The sequence below is a fragment of the Trachurus trachurus genome (genome assembly GCF_905171665.1).
Source record: "Trachurus trachurus genome assembly, chromosome: 19".
Classification (NCBI taxonomy): Eukaryota; Metazoa; Chordata; class Actinopteri; order Carangiformes; family Carangidae; genus Trachurus; species Trachurus trachurus.
The window spans coordinates 10,063,870-10,083,398 of NC_139913.1; the positions used below are offsets into that span (position 1 = coordinate 10,063,870).

At 43.6% G+C, this 19,529-nt stretch overlaps 3 protein-coding genes across 5 annotated transcripts; 1 reads left to right on the forward strand and 2 right to left on the reverse strand.

The window, feature by feature from the left end:
- Positions 1–1,799: 1,799 nt before the first annotated feature.
- On the reverse strand, positions 1,800–3,193 carry tbcc (tubulin folding cofactor C). Its single transcript, XM_083993878.1, has one exon. It carries the CDS (start codon positions 3,168–3,170, stop codon positions 2,103–2,105), a length of 1,068 nt encoding a protein of 355 aa, XP_083850004.1. The 5' UTR covers positions 3,171–3,193; the 3' UTR covers positions 1,800–2,102.
- Positions 3,194–4,202: 1,009 nt separating this feature from the next.
- Positions 4,203–13,962, forward strand: bicral (BICRA like chromatin remodeling complex associated protein). 3 transcript variants are annotated; one of them, XM_083994512.1, is made up of 13 exons: positions 4,203–4,263; positions 6,579–6,642; positions 6,874–6,919; positions 7,146–7,194; positions 7,300–7,365; positions 7,957–9,186; positions 9,282–9,327; positions 9,422–9,462; positions 9,556–9,605; positions 9,684–9,829; positions 9,934–10,028; positions 10,121–10,223; positions 11,058–13,962. In XM_083994512.1, exons 3-13 carry the CDS (start codon positions 6,879–6,881, stop codon positions 11,582–11,584), a joined length of 2,394 nt encoding a protein of 797 aa, XP_083850638.1. In that variant the 5' UTR covers positions 4,203–4,263; positions 6,579–6,642; positions 6,874–6,878; the 3' UTR covers positions 11,585–13,962. The 3 variants fall into 3 exon arrangements, with proteins under 3 accessions (XP_083850638.1, XP_083850639.1, XP_083850640.1); XM_083994513.1 differs by lacking the exon at positions 4,203–4,263 and adding an exon at positions 4,567–5,830 and having other exon boundaries at positions 6,143–6,642; XM_083994514.1 differs by lacking the exon at positions 4,203–4,263 and adding an exon at positions 4,567–5,830.
- Positions 13,963–14,089: 127 nt separating this feature from the next.
- LOC311002922 (uncharacterized protein) lies at positions 14,090–17,496 on the reverse strand. The gene is made up of 4 exons (XM_083994516.1): positions 16,529–17,496; positions 15,942–16,052; positions 15,142–15,258; positions 14,090–15,046 (listed from the first exon to the last, which is right to left on the reverse strand). The coding sequence occupies exons 1-4, from the start codon at positions 17,448–17,450 to the stop codon at positions 15,018–15,020; spliced, it is 1,179 nt and encodes a 392-aa protein (XP_083850642.1). The 5' UTR covers positions 17,451–17,496; the 3' UTR covers positions 14,090–15,017.
- Between the last annotated feature and the right edge of the window lie 2,033 nt (positions 17,497–19,529).

Sequence of the window (19,529 nt, forward strand, 5' to 3'; positions counted from 1 at the left end):
TGTTCACTCTGAGATGTGTCCTTGCCTGTGAAGAAAGAATGAAGAGTCAGAAGATGATCGGGAGCTCCAAGATTTCCAGAGTTTGCTCAGTTTAGGAAAATGTTCTCGGATGTGCCAGCCTGCAGTCCTAGTAGTTTCCCCGTCGCTCTGTAGTCAGGGTCTCCTCTGGCTGGTCCAACAGGGCAGAAGAATCAGCTCAGGCGGTAATCCATCCCACAGCAACGAAGCAGAGATGAAGAACCCAGGAGGACCCCGGAGGAGCACAAGAGGGTTACTTCTTCAAAACTATCTCCTCTCCCATTGTGACAGAAACTTCAACTTTCACCAAAGCTTTATTTTCTACACGCTTTACCGGTTTTTCTTCCTTAACACACACAGGTGAGGCTAATCGTGATGTTCCGTTCACTCTGAGAGGTGGAGGATTGCCGAGGATCCTCATGATTAAACTCAAAGTTGCAGTACGTCATGCTAAGCCCCTGTAAGCGGCCTGATCCAATTTACAGAAATCCCTCTACACAAGATGAGCCCAATCGTAAGCCGCTGCCAGGGGCCATAATTGGTTTGCGGCTGCACGTGGTCACAGTCGCCTTGATCGAACACACCAGGAGCTGTGATGGCATCGTGGACATGAAAGTGGAGCTAATAATGGCGCGCAACCATTCACAGGTAGGGGTCCTCAAGTTCAGCACAAAACCGGATGCCTACACAGTGAAGCAAATTGAGTGGGTTAACAAAGCCCCAGTGATCCATTCACAGAAACAAAAGCGCTTTCAGGCCCACATCTAGTACGACCCCATATGTGAATAATCCAATCATAACTACACAAAAAAGCTCCAAACCAAAACATGTGGTGAATATAGACAAAAGATAGTTGTAGAAAACAAATACTTGCAGGCTAATTAATGCATTTAAGTGATTTACTCTCTCCGTAGTTAACTCATTATCACTTTGTATCCTTGCAGTTATAATCAACAGTGTCTGCACAAACCAAAGCCAGGCGTCTTCCTGAATGGCTTCAGTTCTTATCCCTGTCAAACTCCATTGTCACTGGACATGAGAGCTGCATGCTGCTCACTGCATCACTTCTATCGCCGTCTCTGTTCTTTCCAAATGCAATTAAAACAGTGACTGCTGAGCCTCCTTATGCCTCGTTCACTGCATCTTGCAGCCAAAACCACTATTCTGTTTCTCCAGTGTTTATTTATTTATTTTTTTGTACCTGTGTGCTTTTTTAAAATTGTTACTTGCCAATTTCTGATCTCTATCTCAATTGCTTATTTTGAATTGTGGTGCAGCCAATTTTATTCACAATGGACCACAAAGTTCCAGTCAAACAAACTAACAATATCTCTAGAGAGATAGTCTAAAATAAGGCATCTCCTCTGTATTATAGTATGGTTTCAATTTTGTAACACACAACATCTTAATAATGATAATAATAATAATAAAAATAAAATTACATCCCCTATCTATGGAATCAATGTGACTATCTGAAAAAATGCAGTTAATCATGAAAACAATTTGGTATGCACCTGTAATCATCATGTTTTAATCTGTTCAAATCCTTCAGTATCACACTAGCTGTAAACTGATTTGAGTATTTTGAAAACAAAAAATCTTTTAGGAAGGAACAAAATCTAATGTTGCAGATGAGTTTTCTCTGTGCTAAGAATCTTGCCAACTGTTTCATGTGCAGAATAAAAAAAGCTCAGTTTCATTTTGGCAAGAGTGTGGATGCGCTGCGTTGGGATGCTCATATACAACAAACAGTCATTTAATCTGGTGAAACATATTTTTATTTAACTATAGTTGAGAACAAGTGCACTTTTTTCATCAATATTCAGACACGTAGCAGAACAACACACCGCCTTCCAACAGGGAACATGCTGTTCAGGCAGGGCTAAGGATCAGAAATGTCAGTTTGTAATGCTAATATAGAGATTAAATTAATTTGCATCTGTACTTTTGGGTGTGTGTGTTTGGGTTATAAATTGCATATCATCTCTGTTGTTACTTCAATCAAATTGAAAACACTTATTCTGGCTGACAGCTTCTGATTCGGTGGTTTGATTGATGTTAATTTGGCTTTAAAATTTTAAACTCTACGGGTCCCAGTTGGTTTTCCTGTCTGCTTCTGGGATGACAGTCCAGTTGGGGGAAGGTGTCCCGGCAGCGAGCCAGTTGAAGTCATCCACCTGGGTCCAGTTGTTTCGGTCACGGTCCAGGCCAGACACACTAAAGTCCTCCTCCAGAGTGGGATAAGACCAGGAGAACGGGGCAAAGCTCACCCCTTGGCAGTCCTCTATTATGGCTCTGCTGGTGACATGTAGATACACCTGCGTGTCTGTGGTGTTGTGGGTCCGCAGCTGCTGACAGGGGAAGACCAGGGTACTGTTCTTACACTGATCCACAAACACTGAACTAGACACCGGCCCACACAGGATCTCGCAGCTGTCGATGTGCTTCAGGTGCAGGGTGCTGGGGGAACCGAGCAGGCGCACCTTGCAGTTGGACAGGTGGGTCAAGAGCACGTCTCGTTTCTGGATCTCCTCGGATGTTTTGGTGAGAACCTGATTGTCCATGTTGGAGAAACCGCACTGCTCGGCGGCTGCTGCAGCTCCATCCACCTCCCCAGATGTTGCAGCTGCACTTGCACCTGCGCCAGGTGGGGCAGCAGCAGCATCTGCATCAGGTGGAGCAGGTGCAGCAGGGGCTTTGTCTGCAGCTTTGGTGCGAGCTCGAAAGGCAAACTTCTTCTTGGGCAGGGCTTTCTCTCTCGCTTCTGTAAGGGAGGTCTGGAGTTTCTGCAGAGCAGCCTGGGATTTTCTCAGCTCGTGCTGCGTCAGAAACAACACGCTGTCGTTGAGGAACTTTTGGAGCTGCGCAGTTTTGGCCGTGGCCTCCTCCAGCATCTGGGTCAGCGCGGCTCGGTCCGCTCCGGAGCAGCCAGCAGCCAGCAGCTCCTCGATACACACCCGCTCCCTGTTGAAAGCCTCTGAGAAATACTTATCCTTCTCCTCGGCGACAGACTGGCTCTCCTTCTCCTCCTTCCGCCGCTCGACATCCTCGATTCTCGCCTGGTTCCGTTTCTGAATCCGCTCTGTTATCTTGGCGAGGCCGCTTTCTTCTGCAAACTCACTCTGCTGCCCGACTTCCACTGTAACATCCATGTTGTTGTGGTTGTTTTACTGACTGGTGGATGCGGAAGCGATGACGACAGCTCGTTTTCTTTTTCGTGGTTGTTGAAAACCAATGTTTACAATGCACAGCGCCACCTACTGTACCGGAGGGTGCATGGTATTATAATACACACACAAGAGAATTATAAATTTGAGAAACATTAAAGAACAAACGCAAATAAAAATTGGTTAATTAAGTCCAATCTACAATGTTAAATAGAAAGAATATTTTAATTTCACATCCCTACCTAAGAACCTTTAGAAATTAGGACTTTCTTATAGCTACAAAACATAATGAATATGATATGATGCTTTGTCACACTTTAGACAAATTAGAGCTACACTTGACTATTTTGTTTTCATACCTAAATTACCCAATAGCTAATTCATGGTCCCAGTTAATCAAAAGTAAGTATTCACATATTTCCCTGTATTAGGTCACTTTTGAGGTTACCTCAGGTGAAGTTAGACTTTGGATGGACAGAAAGTGGCTTATTTGGGTCTTGGAAAACTGTACCTTTATTGTTATAATGATTTTTATTATTAAATGGCATTAACAAAGCAAAAATATATTTTTTTAATCATTTCACTTCATCAAATATGTAATAACAGTGAAGACATGAAAAGAGTCGAGGTGATTGAATTCAATGTATTTAATATATTAAAACATGTACACACATTATCATAATCTTTTAAACACAACATCAAACTGAGCTCTGTGTAAAACTTTTGAGTTGTAACTAGGCAGCACTGTAATTTACAGTAACTATGGTCATACCTGAGCATCAAGGTGTGGCACACAACAAGAGGTCCGCCCTCTACCGTTGGTAATGATTAAGTCTTAACATTGTTTTTGTTATTTATGGAAGTAACGGAGCGTGCCATTATAACTTATATTTGTATAAAAATGGCGTGTTTATTAATTACTTTATCGTTGTTTGTGTTTTTCTTATTCAAATCTAGACAGTCGTGTGCTACCGCTGTGGACTGGTGATGTGGGTCGCTTTGCTCTGTGCACTACCCCAACAACCCGTGCGGTGATGGCGAGGAAACCCCGTTGACAAGGCACTGCTTTTTCATGACGGTGAGTTTCCCCTTTGAGTGTATTATAATTTTGTGATAAAAATTTCAAGGAAAAAACACACACAACCTCCTTCCTCCCTTCCTTCAGGGAGGGTAGAGAGTTTGAGCGGAGAGAAAAATCTATCCGAGACAGAACAGGGACAGTGAGAAAAATATATGAGTGGGAGAGGGAGAAGAAGGAGGAGGAGGAGAAGGAGGGGGGGAGCAAATTAAAAGTTGCCAAATGGAGATATTGGGTTTCAAGCGGAGTGAGACAGGAGTAAAGGGTTTGCCTCTTCGACTCGTCTTTATGTTATGCTAATCGGGAAAAAAATTTTTTTAGGGCTCGACGCCGTTTCGTTCTTTCGAATTTTCGACGGATTCTGACCGACGTTTTCAAAACAGGCGTCGTCGTCGACCTCGCGGGCTAGCTAACCAGAACAGGCCGGTGTTTATCGTTAAAATGTCGCGGAGCGTCCAAGCAAACCGGAGAAGCTTACACGGGCTCGTACAAAAGGTCCTCTGATTAAAAAACGCGTCGGTTCGGCATATCGAGACAAATGTGACGTTTTTTTCATGCTGGCAGATGAGCCACATTATAGAGGACAAATGAAAGCCTCCCCAGCAGAGAGAGAAAGAAAGAAAGAAAGAGCACGTCAGCGACGACCGACAGCCACAGGCAAGGCTGGACGACGACGGGCGTTTTGTGCTGCTTGAATGCGATTATCATTCTGTCGATTCAGTCTATTTTTGGAAATAAAACTTGCAAGGTGTACATTAGCTGGCTTTCTAAACCGACGGCGAAACCCCACGCCAGGACCACACACACAGTCGGGGCTAGCTTGGTTGCCATCGAAGCATGCATGCATGCTAGGGCGGATTTGGAAGACTACGAACATTGAGATCTAAATTTCTTTTTCACAAAACGTTCGCAGATTAATCCGTTTTGGCGACCTGATAAAGAATCGGCGACGAGAGCTTCTTAAATCCAGTGTTTTTTAAATCGCGGGGAAGGGCTCGTTTTTGTTTTTGTCCTCGTCGAGTCTTTTTCTAATCGCCGTTAACGTTAAAATTCTAATTCTGGAACACTAAGCAGTTCAACCGTTAATGTTACCATATCAACGTCAAGTTTTTAGTGGTGGGATTGTAAAAGGAAACGACAACTTTTGTTTTTATATAGCTATATAGCTATTTCACAGCCAATCAACCTTCGTTTGCGCAGTTTTTATTTTCATTAAGTTAACGTAAATAAAACATTCATCGTTTGGATTTTCCTTTTTTCAGTTTAGACATGGCTTCCTTCCACAGTTGTTTTTTTACACTGTGTCCACTTCTGAAGGACAAAGGAGCCTCTCCAGGCTGACCAGCTATCATTGTTGTAGTCGGTTTAACACGAATCTTTTTTCTCTTTTAATTTTTTTTAAACGTTTCGATTTGCTACTTGTATTGGGTTTCTTTGTATTTGTAAGTCGCAGTGCAGTCGGTTCAAACTGTCTATTTAGCAAAGCAGCCCTTGTCGTTCTTTGTTCTCCTCGAGTCAAAGATGGAGGCTAAACGTGGCTCGGCTGTAAAGACAAGCCTATGGCATGGTAACAGCCATTTTGTAGCATTGCAGTTGAAACGTTTTCCACAGACTCATGAACACAAAGTCAACATTTCCCCAATGACAGTGCAACACAACCCTGTAATTTAAACACCATTTCATTCAAACACTGACTTAGCCACAAAAAAAGGAGTTATGATTTTTACCCCCTATGCTACACATACACTGCTTAAATACAACTATCACATCAAAACAAACAAACCAACCAACACGTTAGATGTCCAAACACTCACAGACCATTATTCAGCTGGATCAAATTCGTTCTCACTGTCTCATTTTGTTTCCCTGTTAACTGCAGGACCAGAAAGATAGCTGCATACTTTTGCTGGCTGACTCAAAAATAAAGCCAACACCTCTTTCAATGTAGGAACTCAAAACAACCATTCAAGGTATAAATGGAGCAGGGTGGAGTTTTACACTCAAATGGCCATTTTCACTGTGTGCAGGCACGAAAGACAACCAATGTGGGACAGCAGAGGAGGGTAATGGGTGGGAGTTTGTGTGTCAGAGACAAGTATCTGTAGGAGGGGATGAAGGCCATCCTGCCCTTACACACTTATACACTGATCTCCCATAGCACTGAATAACATAGCCTACATGTCCCCTTCTTCCTGTGCATCCCCCTGTTTCCCACTCCCATATGTCTTTCTATCTCACCTCTACAACACTCCCCCATTCTGTATGTTGCACATATAATTTTGTAATCTTACTAAATGCAGTTTCTCACCCTGCAGCCCAGCCTGTTACAGGAAACAAAGGGTGTTAAATGACTGTATCCATGCTTCCTGCTGGAAATCTGTGAGTGCTATGTCATTCCTGCCAACATAAAACACATGCTAACCCACCTACCTCAGAATAAAAACAAAAAAAGCAAGTGATCGACTGAGTTTTAATCCACTGTTTAATGATTGAAGCTATAATGGCTATCGGTCCTTGCAGATTTTTTTTTACATAAATCACCACATATCAGATTTTTACCATCTTCTCACCTGTTATAATCTGTGCCTGTGTCCCTCCATAATCTTTCAGGTGTCATGGATGATGAGGACGATCGCCGTCTTCTGGATATTTTAGGGTAAAAATCCCTTAATAAAACTCGTATTTACACCATTGAGTGTGGCGTTTATCATGTGAACAAAATATGAAGGGATATATAGATATTTGTTGTTATTGGTCATTTCTGAGCTCATGTTTAGAAGCTTATTTGTATCCTCTTGTTGGATTAAAAGACTCCTGTTAACATTAGAACTGCTTCAGGCTTGTTTCTCCCTCATTAAAAGTCTTGTCTTCACCCTTTGCAGAGATGTGGATGCGTTAAATGACTATCTCCATGGCAATAATAGCAAATCTGTAAGTGACTCTAACTTAATGCATTTGAAATTATTCCCAATGCTTCATTTCATTGCGTAGCTAGAGCCCATCCAGTCTCTGTTTGACTCTGTTTTGTTATTGCAGATTGGGGAGGATGATGTGACTAATGCAGCTTATGGGTCTGACGGATCCTTCTTCGCTAGTGACACAGTGAGTTTACCTGTGATTACCTTGATCCAACCAAAACACAAGCAGATTTTAGTGTATGATTACAGATGCAGAGCATTTTCTCAGGCATTTAGTTAGATTTTTGTACTAATCCTCATTATAATGATTTCACTTAGGCTAGTGATTAGGAACCAAACAAGTTGTTTGATTTGTCAATTAGTTCTTTGATTAACTGGAAAATCTCCATCATAACTTATCTAGTGCAAGTTTTCAGATTCATTTCAGATTCTCATTTTGTCCAGTCAGTGTTAAATGTAAAGATATGTAAAAAAAAAAAAAAAAAAAAAAAAATCTAGTATTTTCAGTTTAGAAGCTGCTAAAAGTTTATGTTTAGAACTTTTTCTTATTTATCAAATTTTTGTTGAACAATTATCCAACTATGTGAACTCAGACCAGGGAAAATCCATGACTGGATATTGTTTTGGTAGGAGACAACAATGATAGACACTATGATTAAAGGATTGAGTTCCTAAAAAAGCGTCACGTAAGACACTGGCAGACGGGGAAAAACAGCCTTTGAAATGCAAACGGTTTTTCCACTTCTCTCTCATTTACCCTAAATGCCTCTTTTAGGCCGGCTCCAACACGGGCCTCAAGGATGGCTCCTCTTCAATGGGCGAGTTCGGCGACGATTCAGCCGGGGCAGGACTCCAGCTCTCCAGCAGCCTTTCATTTATCGAGGATGAATTGGGGAGTGGGAACTCTCCGGGGGGGGTGGACCTCGGCGGAGAGGACCAGCCCTTCGACATCCTGCAGAAGTCTCTCCTGGAGGCCGACATCACGGAGCAGACGCTGGCCCAGGAGGCCTTGCTGGACTCCCAGCCCGCCCCCCCCACTCTAGTGCAGGCTCCCGTCCCCTTCCCCTCCCAGCTGGTCTCTGGGGGATACGGAGGGGGGGTGGGCGTGGTCACGACGGCCACAGCTGCGGCGTTCCCCACGGGCCAGTTCCTGCAAGGGGTGTCCCAGCTGCCCAACGGCTCCGCCCAGCACATCCAGGTGTTGGGCTCCTTCGGGGCGGGCGGGGGCGTCATGACTCTGAGCAGCCTGGAGAGGACTCCTCAGCAGATCGTGTTGAGGCCGGGGGCCCCCGTAGCTGGGGCGGGGGCCACGGCCGGGGGTCAGGTGTTTGCTCCCACACAAGGGCAGGTGGGCCAGGTGGGCTTGCCTTTCAAAAACATCCCCCTTCAGAACATCATCATCCAGAGGGGCCCCGGTGGGACCCAGACTCTGGTCAGACCGATCCAGCCCAAACCGCTCCAGGCCGGGGCTCAGACTGTGTTCAGCGTCGGACTGCAGCCCACTCCCACCACCATGGCTAACGTCGTCAACGCTAACACTGCGTCCCCCGGGGGGCAATACACGGCCAATGGCTCCATCGTGGTGCAGCAGCCGCCCGTGGAGCAGCACCAAGCGCCCGGACAGTTCCTGCTCCCCATCCACAACGGCCCCTCCGACCCCAACTCCAACGCCCTGATCGCCGCCGGTCAGAACACGGTTCAGATCGTCGCCGGGCAGAACTTCTCGGCGGCGCAGAGGGGTCAGCTGATTCTGAACCAGGGGGTCGGAGGGGGCGTGGCTCAGACCTGGACCGGAGTCTCCTGCGCGAGCTCCGGCTCCGTGCAGACGTCGTGCGCCCCCGGGCGGCTGACCCTGGTCGGCCCGGCGGCGACGACGACGGGGATCGCCAGTCAGGCCCAAGTGACGGCCAGCCCGGTGCAGCGCCTCCTAGTGACTCAGAGTCAGAACTGCGCCGCTCTGTCCCCGCTAGCCGGTGCAGTGACGCAGGAACAAGACTACAGACAGGTAGCATCACACATCACCGATGTCCAGTCGTATCTCCCACCTTAAAAAAAAAAACTTATATCCCACTGAATCTGACCTCCATTTGTATTTCCCAGAATTCCTCACCTGCTCTCAAACAGACGCAGCTCAGCAACATCCACGGTAATAAAGACGTCGTTGCTGTCACACACATTTATATCAGTGTTTTACATGTTGTATCTCACTCTGCTTCACTTTTGTTTGTTCTCTTTGGCAGCCATGAAAACCATGACACACGATCCAACGCTAAACTCTCAGGTACATTAATAATTTGTTGTGCACGCGTTGGTTTTAGCTTATAGAGACAATATCAGTGTTGTTCGATAACTTTGTTGTGTGCGCTTTGTGCAGGTCGGTGCACAGAAGAGGCCTGCCCTTCCGCCAATTACAAGAGAGGGAATGTGAGTTTAAGTGCAAACATTATTCAGATAGGTATTGTGTGATGTCTTTCAGCCACTGATGGAGTTTGTTTTCAACAGGTTTTTACAGCAGGTGGGGAAGGATCACGCTGGAGTTCAGAGCCCGGATCGACGTCAGTTCGCGTCGATCAGCAACGCTCTGCACCGACTCCTCCCCTACCACGTGTTCCAGGGAACTCCGCCCAGCCAGGACGAGTTCTCAGAGGGTACGAGTCGCCTTTCATGACGCCAAATCTGTGCAACAGGCAGAAAGGTGGTTGTACAGAATGAAAAGTTGAAGTTTGTGTGTTTTTTTTGTTTTTTTTCACAGTGGATGACGAATTTGAGGTGGTTGCGACTCAGGTGCTGAAGAGGACGCAGGCCATGGTGAACAAATACAGGCGGCTGCTCATGGTGGAAGCTGAGGTGGGAGCCTGGTTGTTGTACTGTACATGTATTTACTGTTTCGACACGCACAGGGTTAACAAAGGTCGCCTCTCTCTCTCCTGACCCCGCAGCGTTCAAATCCATCGTCGGAGATGGTGATGATCGACAGGACCTTCAACCAAGAGGAACGCAGCAACCTGACGCAAGACAAACGCATGGTGCTAGTGGATCCAGGTAAGAGAAAAACTACAGAGTAGAATAGAATAATATAAAACGCCTTTATTGTCAGTGTTTATTAAATACAAATGTGGAGTGCACCGTTTTGACCTTTTTCTACTTGTTTTATTGACATTTTACAAGAGTTCACTGCAGTAAGGCCATTCTGAATAATATTTTTAAGTTATTTATTTTTAATAGAACAAATTGCCTTGTTGTTTACACATACTTCCAGGTAGAAAACCAGCATAAGAACAATAGTGACGGACGATATCAAATTTTTCACATCACTATATCACCGTTTAGACTAATCTGATGTTTGTAAAGTCTATAAAACCAGTGATTGGACACTCATTACTATTTCTGTGTGCACGTTTTTGTAATAAGTCATGGTTATCGTAAATTGGCAGGGCTAACCGTTACCTGTCAGTGACTCAATAAACGGTCCATGAAAAAATATTTTTTCCAGCAGGTATCTTAGTTACAACATGATTGAGCTAACTGGAGTAATTTACCGTGATTCCCCAAAACACGATATATATATAGCTAAACTCTTGTTCGTTACTATTGTTCTCATTCAAATTAGGTGCGATTTGTTCCACAGTAAATCATTGAACCTCCAGTATACATTTGTCACAACTGTTAAAACAATATTTGAGGGATAACAGGGGCTGTCAGAATTTTCCACTCCCTACAGTTTCGGCCCAAAAACTCTATAATCAGTTGGGCCTTGAAGAATATTATAATATATAGCTACAGTGTATCAGTGCTAAAAAGTGAAGTTAAGTAAAAAGAAGTGCGTACTGGCTCCAAAAATGGAAAGATTCAACTCTTCTCTTGTTGTTTTTACAGACGCTTTCTTGGAGGACTTCTGCTGTGGGATGAAATCCAAACTTTTCCAGGCCCCTTCCCCGCCCCAGTCCAGCTGTAGTTGGAACCAGTCGGACAGAGGCTCCACGGAGCCGCCGTACAGGACAGACTCCTCCCAGCCCGGGTACGGAGATCCGGGAGGGGGCGGAGCTGCAGTAGGCCCGGGCGCGTGCGCCGACGGACCCCTCGCTCCACACTCGCAGGACGGCAGCAGGAGCGTCCTGGAGCTGAAGAGGTCTCAGCAGGTCTACGGGCCCAGCGGCGGCAGCAGCAGCAGCGGCAACAACAACAACAGCAGCAGCAGCTTCCCCCCCCCGACAGGTAACACCCCGCCTGCCTTCGCAGCAGCAGCGGCAGCGGCGTCGGGGGGACAGACGCACTACCAGGGGTCCCACCACGTGTCCTCCCACCCGATCCAGCCCCAGTACCCCCCTCAGCTCCCCTCCCCCCCGCACCTGGACACAGACTCTGCTCTGGAGGCGGCGGTCAACAGCATCCTTGAATGTTAAGACTGAAGCTTCATCCCCAGTGTATGGTTTGGACTTTTGTGTGTGTGCGTATGTGTTGGCGTGTGTGGATGTGTTTTTTTTTATTGTTTGTTTGTCTTACACACCTCCCTGTGTGAAGAGAGGTGAACTCTTCTTTCAGGTCTATGGTCTTTGTGACACCATCTCTGGCCATGTAGCATGTATTTAATTAGTTCTTGTCTCGTTTTTTGTTCCTTTTTATTGTCGAGGCAGGTCGTAGGAGTCGTAGGAGTCGTAGGAGTCGATGCGAACACGGGCACTTAATGATAATAACCTATAAAGAACCGGGAATGTGTGCAATGCAACGGACGAACAGAACGGAGATGAATTGTTTAGTTTATTTTAAGACAATTTCACAGGAGATGGGACGTCAGTAGCTTGAATATAAGAGTGCTCCTCTCTTCACACACACATTAATCTTTAGTGCCAGCTGATGAGCCCCTGAATAACCTATGCTGAAAAAACCCCAGGATGAGGAGGGGGTTGGGGGGGGGGGGGGTAGGGGGTAGGGGGTGGGGAGGGACGAAACAATGACTGTGCCTAATTCTAGGTTTTTATTTTGAAGTGTTTACATGAAGAAGCTCTATTCACTCGTTTCCTTCCTGCATTGCAAACACACTCACACAAACACACACACACTCATGCTTTAGTCCAGTGTGTTCAGAGGTGGAGATTTCCTTCAGCGGAGACACATTCACATAGACGAATTGCACTAAAACGTACTGTTGCTTTTCTTTCAGGAACTAAACGACGACACAGTGCGCGCTAGGCTAGACAGATTGTGAACATTTTGGACCAGAACCAAAAACTGACATGCCTGCTTTCAGCTGCCTGCAACGAGGACAAGCTCCTCTCCACACTAGAAAACCAGTCAGACCAGTGGTGTTACTGTACTCAGCAGTGCTCGTCTTTTCCTGCTTAAGTCACATTTTCTTTGGCATTTTTTTTTCTTTTGTACCTTAAAGGTATGCAAGCCCCGACACAGACACAAAGACAAATCTCCATCTTCAACCACTTTTTTTTTTTAAACATTTTTTTATTATCATTTCAGTGTGTTTGTGTGCGGGGAGCTAAGTCCTCAGATTGAGGGATATAATTATGTTACAATAGTTTTATCTTTTTAGATTTTTATTTCCTGACATGAAAAAAGACGACAGTTTTTTTTGTTTTTGTTTTGTTGTGATGATGTTGTTTCCCCCCCGGCTTTGTGAACATGACCGTTCAGGGTCATCGATTGTACGTACGTCTGTCTGCCTTCTGCATATAATTATATATTGATCATATCTGTCTATCTATGCTTTACTACCTTGACACTTCAATCAGGGTGTGTGTGTGTGTGTGTGTTCATCTGCGCACACGCACTGTGGTCTATGACTATTGTTTTCTACGTAGTTTTGTGGTTTGATTGAAAAACTCTTGACTTGATTCTCAAGTGTTCGCTCCTACCCCACGGATGTTGTTCTCACTGTCTAGTCTTGTTTTTTTTTTATTTCTTTTAATCTTTTCTCACACATCCTCTGTTTTCCTTCTCTGCAGCGCAACCAAAATTAATAGAGGAATGCAGTCATGTCCAGAATCAGCCTCAGGTCTTTATTTCTTTGTGCTGGTGACAAAAAAATAGATGGAGTTTGTTCTGAAGCCGTGGCCCTCACATGAATTTGGTTCTGGTTTTGTCTCTTTTATGATTTTTTTTAGTGTTTAGAGCCAAAACTATTTCTGATAATTGAATCCTAAATATTGGCTGTGTATTTATGTTTTTCTACAGGAATCTGTACTATGGTGTGAGAAAACAAAGGGGCGATCTCAGCCAAACCCAACACAGGACCAAAGCTTAGGTTAAATGTGTTAAATGCTCCTGGGGTTGATTCTGGACGGCGCCACCTTTCTCCTCTAAACATGTCTGTGAAATATGCTTGCCAGTAGGCTACAGAGCAAAAACTGAAGGCCTTTTATATGGGGTGAAAGAGAACACATCCGTCTTCTTCTTCTTGTTCTTTATCTTCTCGTTTTTTTTTTGTGTTTGAGTGCCAGTGGCCATCGCAGTGGTTTGCTGCAAGATTTCGTGCCTCTTTAGCACTTACATCAACAAGAAAGCGCACAAAGTAGGGACATGTCCAGTGTTGGAAAAACATTGTTATCTGGATGCATATCAGCGTCTGAGGGCCTGGTAGGAACATACTGTGCTTTTTTCTCCCCTACTTTGAATGCAGATTTGTGTTTTTTGCCTCCATTTTCACTGTTGTTTTTTATTTTATTTTGTTTTTTTGTCTCACTTGATTTGTATAGTTTGCTGTTTTGTACAAAATGGAAAAGTGAAACACAAAATATTTATAATTTTGTATGGAGAAAAAAAAAAAGAATGTAAAAAAAAACAACAAAAAAACACAAAAAACAAATATGAGAAAATGGAAATTATTTTTTATTGTGTTGGCCAAGGAGCGGCGTCAGGAAAAATCGTTACAAAAATACTGTCATTTCTTCATTTGTAGCTAATGTGTGTTCACTACAGCAGCGAGGAGAGTCAACAATAAATTCATACAATACAAAGAATACAATAACAAACTGGTCCAGTCCGGCTCAGAGCCTCCTTCAGTGTCCCTCCATTACTATTCTGAGAGTGTTCACACACACAGGCACTGACAGCCTAAGCATGCATAATAACATCATGTGACAGGAGGGGAAGCATTGCCACAGAAAAACAGATTTGTGTTCCCTCTGATCCACAGATAGGATCTCTCCATGGATACGATATTTCACATTTCATGTTCCTTGTACGTCTGAGCTCCCAGAGAAAGATTTTTATCTGGTTAAAAACTCTTGGTTCCCTCTAATCCGCTCATGGATCCCAGCACCGATGCCTCTGCACAAAGGAGCTGAGAAAACTCTGCATAGCAAACATTTGACTGCCCAGCCCTTTTTAGGGTTTTTTTTTTTAGTGAACACGACCCGACAGTGACACCGTGTGGAGCTGCTGTGTCTCACATTTGTAACACTTAAATAGAGACCACAAAATAAAATAAAATAAATAAATAAAAGTCCCAATTAAGAATATATTTTTAGTAGAGCTTTCCCTTCTTTAACTAGAATAAAATAGTTTCAGACAAACAGAATGAATAAATAAATAAACCATGAAGTCTTAATTTGCATAACCTGCAGTGCTGTACCCACAGGCGTAAATCAGATGAAAGTGAAACTACCAGGATCAAGATTACAACTCTTTGACATTTTGGGAGACTGATACCACTCCCACATTTGTCAGTTAAATGTAAATAAGTTTAGATTAACATACAGACTGGAGACAACAGCTTTAACGTCTGCAACAAAACAGGTTATGCCATCTTCAACGTTTTAATTCATAGAAAATCTGAGCTGTAAAAACTACAGTAACACTTCTCTGCCATGTCTTCCCTTGACCTCAGTGGTACTTCCTCCAGCGATCGCGCTCTGGGAAAAACAAAAAAACACACACTTGAGTCACCTCCACATCTGTTGATCCCATGAAACACGGCTGCCTGAAACTGATCCACTCACTTACTTACTTATATGAGGATAACTCCAGATGTAGCTGAGCACACAGTATCCTGCAAACAGCATGCCCAGCCCACCCACACCGCCCTTCCTCACGTCAATGTATCTCCTGTAATACCAGTGCCAGCCTGCAGGGGGCACAGAAGAGGAGAGGGAACACATGCATGTAAATCCTCTCATACAACAACATGATTTAAGACTTAAAGAAAAAGTCTATTATGGAAACACTCAGCAAGCAGCCGATTAGCTTAGCTGCATAGAGACTAGAAACAACCTTTAGATAGATTCTGTCCAAAGGTAATAAAATCCACCTATAGCACCTAGAAAACTCAGTAATTTGTATTTTGTATTTGTGTATTCATTTATTTGCACTATAAGAAAAGACAATTACAAGAAAACAGAAATGAAACAAGAATAGTAAGTGCGGGAGAGGTTAAAAAACCCTATATGGGCTTATAAAAAGCACCTACCCAAGAAATATACAAAAAATCAGACTATTTTTTATAGTTTTGTGGAGAGTTAAATGCCAGATCATATCACCAAGTCTCCCGTACAGGAAACAACCTTCTGCAAAACCTCAAAAAGTCGATTTCACTCTTTATATAGTTTGTATATTGGTGTTAATTTGTGAGCTTTAGTGGCAGGGTTTTGTTTGGACAGATCCAGAGGAGCTGTTTCCAGGTAATCTATGAGCACATCTCAAAAACAGCTCCAGAGATAACAAACAAGAGGTCGACATGTACATTTAGTGTTATAGGCTGGGTATTATATTTATATTTGAGTAAGGTGTGTGTGTGTGTTTGATATTGACCTCTTTGCACCATTCCCACCACGTCTCTCGGATGGCCGGGGGTTTTGCGGGCCAACCACTCCGGTAACTCCCTCAGCCTCACCTGTCCGAGACTCTGCGGCATCGCGGCACCTGAAGGGAATCAGAGCATGGACAGGTAAATACACACTGGAAGCACATCCTCTTGCATTTCACTCGGCCTGGGTGTCGATCGTTGCTGTTGCCATGCAAGTGCTGATAGTAGGACCTCAATTTACACAACACAAAGTTTGTTTTTGTGCATTTTCAAAATGTAACTACAGAACTTGAACTTCTTCAAACTGATAAACTGATTTAAAACCCTTTAAAAATAAAAAAAAATCAAGTTGTTTGCTTCTTGAAAACATAAGGAAACAGTGAAAAATACATTTTGCAGTTTCGTTAAGTGCAAGCTTTTCCCACCCAAAACACAATAATAGATAGAAGATAGAATAGATAGATAGAATGGAGAAACAGCTGCATTTTAGAAGCTGGAACCATCAAAGCTTTGACATTTCTGTTTTTAAAATCAATGGACAACTGTTTGTAACATTAATTCCTAAACCTCCAGTGTCTTTGACTGCACTGACCTTCAGTTTGACCATGAGGAACATTTGGTTTCCTGTCAGCCTTCATCAGCATCTCCACCTTCGCCGGCAGAGTTTGGCTTGGAAGCTGAATGGCCATCTGTGAAACTGACGGACGCTCTGTCACGGACGCTCTCAGCCCGTCTTTCATGCTGACGGTACACGGAGGAGACAACAGGTGGCCGGACAGTGGAGGAGCTGCAGGGAGGTTTGGTTTGGAGTGACAGGAACCGTTGTGTTTCAGAGCGATCAAAGACGTTTGTTTCGGCTTCGTTTTAGTCGTTACCAAGCTGGTAATGAGATTCTGATTCTGCTGTCCTGCTGGAACTGGACTCAGACTAGTATCAAGTCTTATTCTGCTGCTTATGCTGGACGGAGTGATGCTTTTCACTCGGCCTAACGTGGCTTTAACGTCCTGGATGGTAATCTTTGCCAGGTGGCTACTTCCGGGTTTTAAGAGCATCTCATTTGTGGATAAATCCTCAGTTTCTACCCAGAAGTCGTCTCTCTTGTTGGATCTTGTGCTACTTTTACTTATTTCAGACCCCAGAGAGTCAGAGTCAGCGTCTCCAGTTGTGGAAAGAACATGGGTCGCCCTCTTCTTCGTCTTTGGCGCTTTCTTTTTAGAGACGACGTCTATGGGTTCCCCGGGATCTGAACCTGGTGGTCGGTTTCCTGAGGCAGATCTGGCTCCTTCCAGTGATCCTTTACCAACATGGTCCGACTTTGCAGCTTCTATCAGAGCACGGAGACTCTTCTTCTTCGGCTTGGAGATGTCGGGAGGTGGCGCCGGGGAGGAGGAGGAGTTCAGGGAGGTGGCGGCGATCTCAATTTGTTCAGACAGCTTCGGTTTCTTCTTCTTCTTGGTCGTTGTTACAGCAGGTGATGATGATAGCGCCGTAGACACCTTCCAACTTTCCGCCATCAACGTTTCCTCCGTTGCCGTTGGTTCGGAGGAGCCAATCAGCTGAGAGGATGTTGTCTGAGTGGTTGGAGGTGATCTGGACCTCGCCGCTGCTTTACAATGTGGAAGGTGACTCTTCAACCTTTTGTAGGTTTTCCCACAGAATGGACACACCTCTGTGGGGACACGGGGACATAGCAGTGTTAAATCAGTTAAACTTTTTTATTTTCTTGACTTTAGGCAAGGCAAGCCAAGCCAAGGCATCTTTATTTATATAGTGCATTGCATACCAAGGCAACTCAATGTGCTTTACTAGATCAAACAATATTATGTGTGGAAAAGAAAAGCATAAAACTACATATCTTATTTGAATTAATAGATTCATCAATAATAAATAATGTACAACTAGGCTACTTAAGTCATTATTTGTAAATAAGGTAATAAATAGTAAGTATCTCTATCAAATTAAATGAGTTGCAAACCAAATATTTGGGGGTATATGGGTGAACAAAATAAGATGTGAGGATAGGCTACTTTTTTTAAATTTAATAGTTTCATGATTAATCAGAGAATTACTAGGCTATACACTAAAAGTAAAACCAATCAGTAGGCCTAGTTGCATATTGGTCTAAACCACATATGAGAAACTGGAACCAGGAAATAGTTGTTAGGCCTAATGATCAATGAACAACCAAAATAGTAGCAACTGCGCTATTAGTCAACTTCTGCTTTCAATTCTAAATATATAGCTACAAACTCATGAACCTGTGAAATACCAACAGGCCTATCTGACTGCAGCTAAATAAATGCAGTGCGTAATTTATAGCGTGACACACGTGTGGGCTGACCTTCCCACTGACGTAAAAGCAGCAATAACGTAGCCTACTCTCCTGTAGTTTCTACTGTACAACACCTACGTCGACCACTAAAGTCCCAATAGAAACAACAACAACCTTTATATTGGTTTTTGTTTAAGTCGCGTGATATTTGGGTGTGTTTTTTTGTTCTTTCCTTTTGTGAATGACACAAACGTTTATGTAACTTACCGGAGCTCATCTTTACCGCGTGCGTCAAAACAGCCAATCAGAGTGAAGCACGCTCCGAGACCGTTGAGTAGAAAAAGTTACAGCGGCGACGATAATTTATGCAAAATGTGAAGTTTCATGAACTGTCACATTGTTGCGCAGCGGTGACTCTAAACTTGAGACAGCTTTTCACTGGGTTGAAGACGGTTGTTATGGTTGTTGCAGCTGTGAGGACGTTTTAAAAAAAGACCCTTGGGGTGTCGCGCGAGGAGCCTGAGTGTAACGCAAACAGAAACAAATTTGTCGTAAAGTTATGTTTAAAAAAAAAAAATGCCGTATGTTGTGTGGGGTAAAATTAAAATGTAGATAGTTTGGTTGTAACGGGACCTGTCAGATTCATCGTTTGAGCACGTGAACTGACAGTTTGAACACGTTGAGATCAGTCAGTGTGGGTGTGGCGCGTGCGCCTGCCGCCGCCTGGTTGAGATGATTCACCCTCGTCCACTTCCGGCTTTGCGTAAAATCCCCGAAAATACCAGTGAATCTATTGGCGATATTAGTCAAATTTCCCTCTGAAAAATGTCGTGGCGAAAGGCCCGAGTGTTCAAGCGTGTTTAAGGGATGTTACCGGGGAAAAAAAGACGTTTTAATCAAACCAAAACACTTGGATTTTATTATGAAAATGATGTTTCTGAGCTCAAGATCCAGTTGTTTGAAGTCTATGGAGCTTTCAGCCTCATGTCATGGGCTTCATCAGGGAGTTGTCATATCATATGCTATGTCATGATTCACTAATAATTTGTTTTGGAGGAGGAATAATTATGTAGCTATTGTTTAACATTGACAGGGTATATTTTGAATATGAAGGGTAGCCTATATATCTTAACATATATGTTTAGCTACTATATGTGAAATGCAGTGATGTTATGTCATAGTTAACCACAGGCAATTAATTAACTATTTCTGACTCTGACAGTGTCTATTAGTTAGCTTCAAAATAAAATGCAAAGCAATTGATGTAGGCTATCATTGAGAGAAACATATAGAAATTTTAAATAACATTAATCTAATCAAA

What these genes read in the sequence shown, in the direction of transcription:
- LOC311002922 (XM_083994516.1), bottom strand. Translation starts at nt 17,450, where the DNA reads ATGGCGGAAAGTTGGAAGGTGTCTACGGCGCTATCATCATCACCTGCT. An exon ending in TCCTCATGGTCAAACTGAAG is followed by an intron (nt 16,053 to 16,528) that starts GTCAGTGCAGTC and finishes GATTCCCTTCAG; the next exon opens with GTGCCGCGATGCCGCAGAGT. An exon ending in GGTGGGAATGGTGCAAAGAG is followed by an intron (nt 15,259 to 15,941) that starts GTCAATATCAAA and finishes TGCCCCCTGCAG; the next exon opens with GCTGGCACTGGTATTACAGG.
- bicral (XM_083994512.1), top strand. Translation starts at nt 6,879, where the DNA reads ATGGATGATGAGGACGATCGCCGTCTTCTGGATATTTTAGG. An exon ending in CCTTCTTCGCTAGTGACACA is followed by an intron (nt 7,366 to 7,956) that starts GTGAGTTTACCT and finishes TGCCTCTTTTAG; the next exon opens with GCCGGCTCCAACACGGGCCT. An exon ending in CATGGTGCTAGTGGATCCAG is followed by an intron (nt 10,224 to 11,057) that starts GTAAGAGAAAAA and finishes TTGTTTTTACAG; the next exon opens with ACGCTTTCTTGGAGGACTTC.
- tbcc (XM_083993878.1), bottom strand. Translation starts at nt 3,170, where the DNA reads ATGGATGTTACAGTGGAAGTCGGGCAGCAGAGTGAGTTTGCAGAAGAA.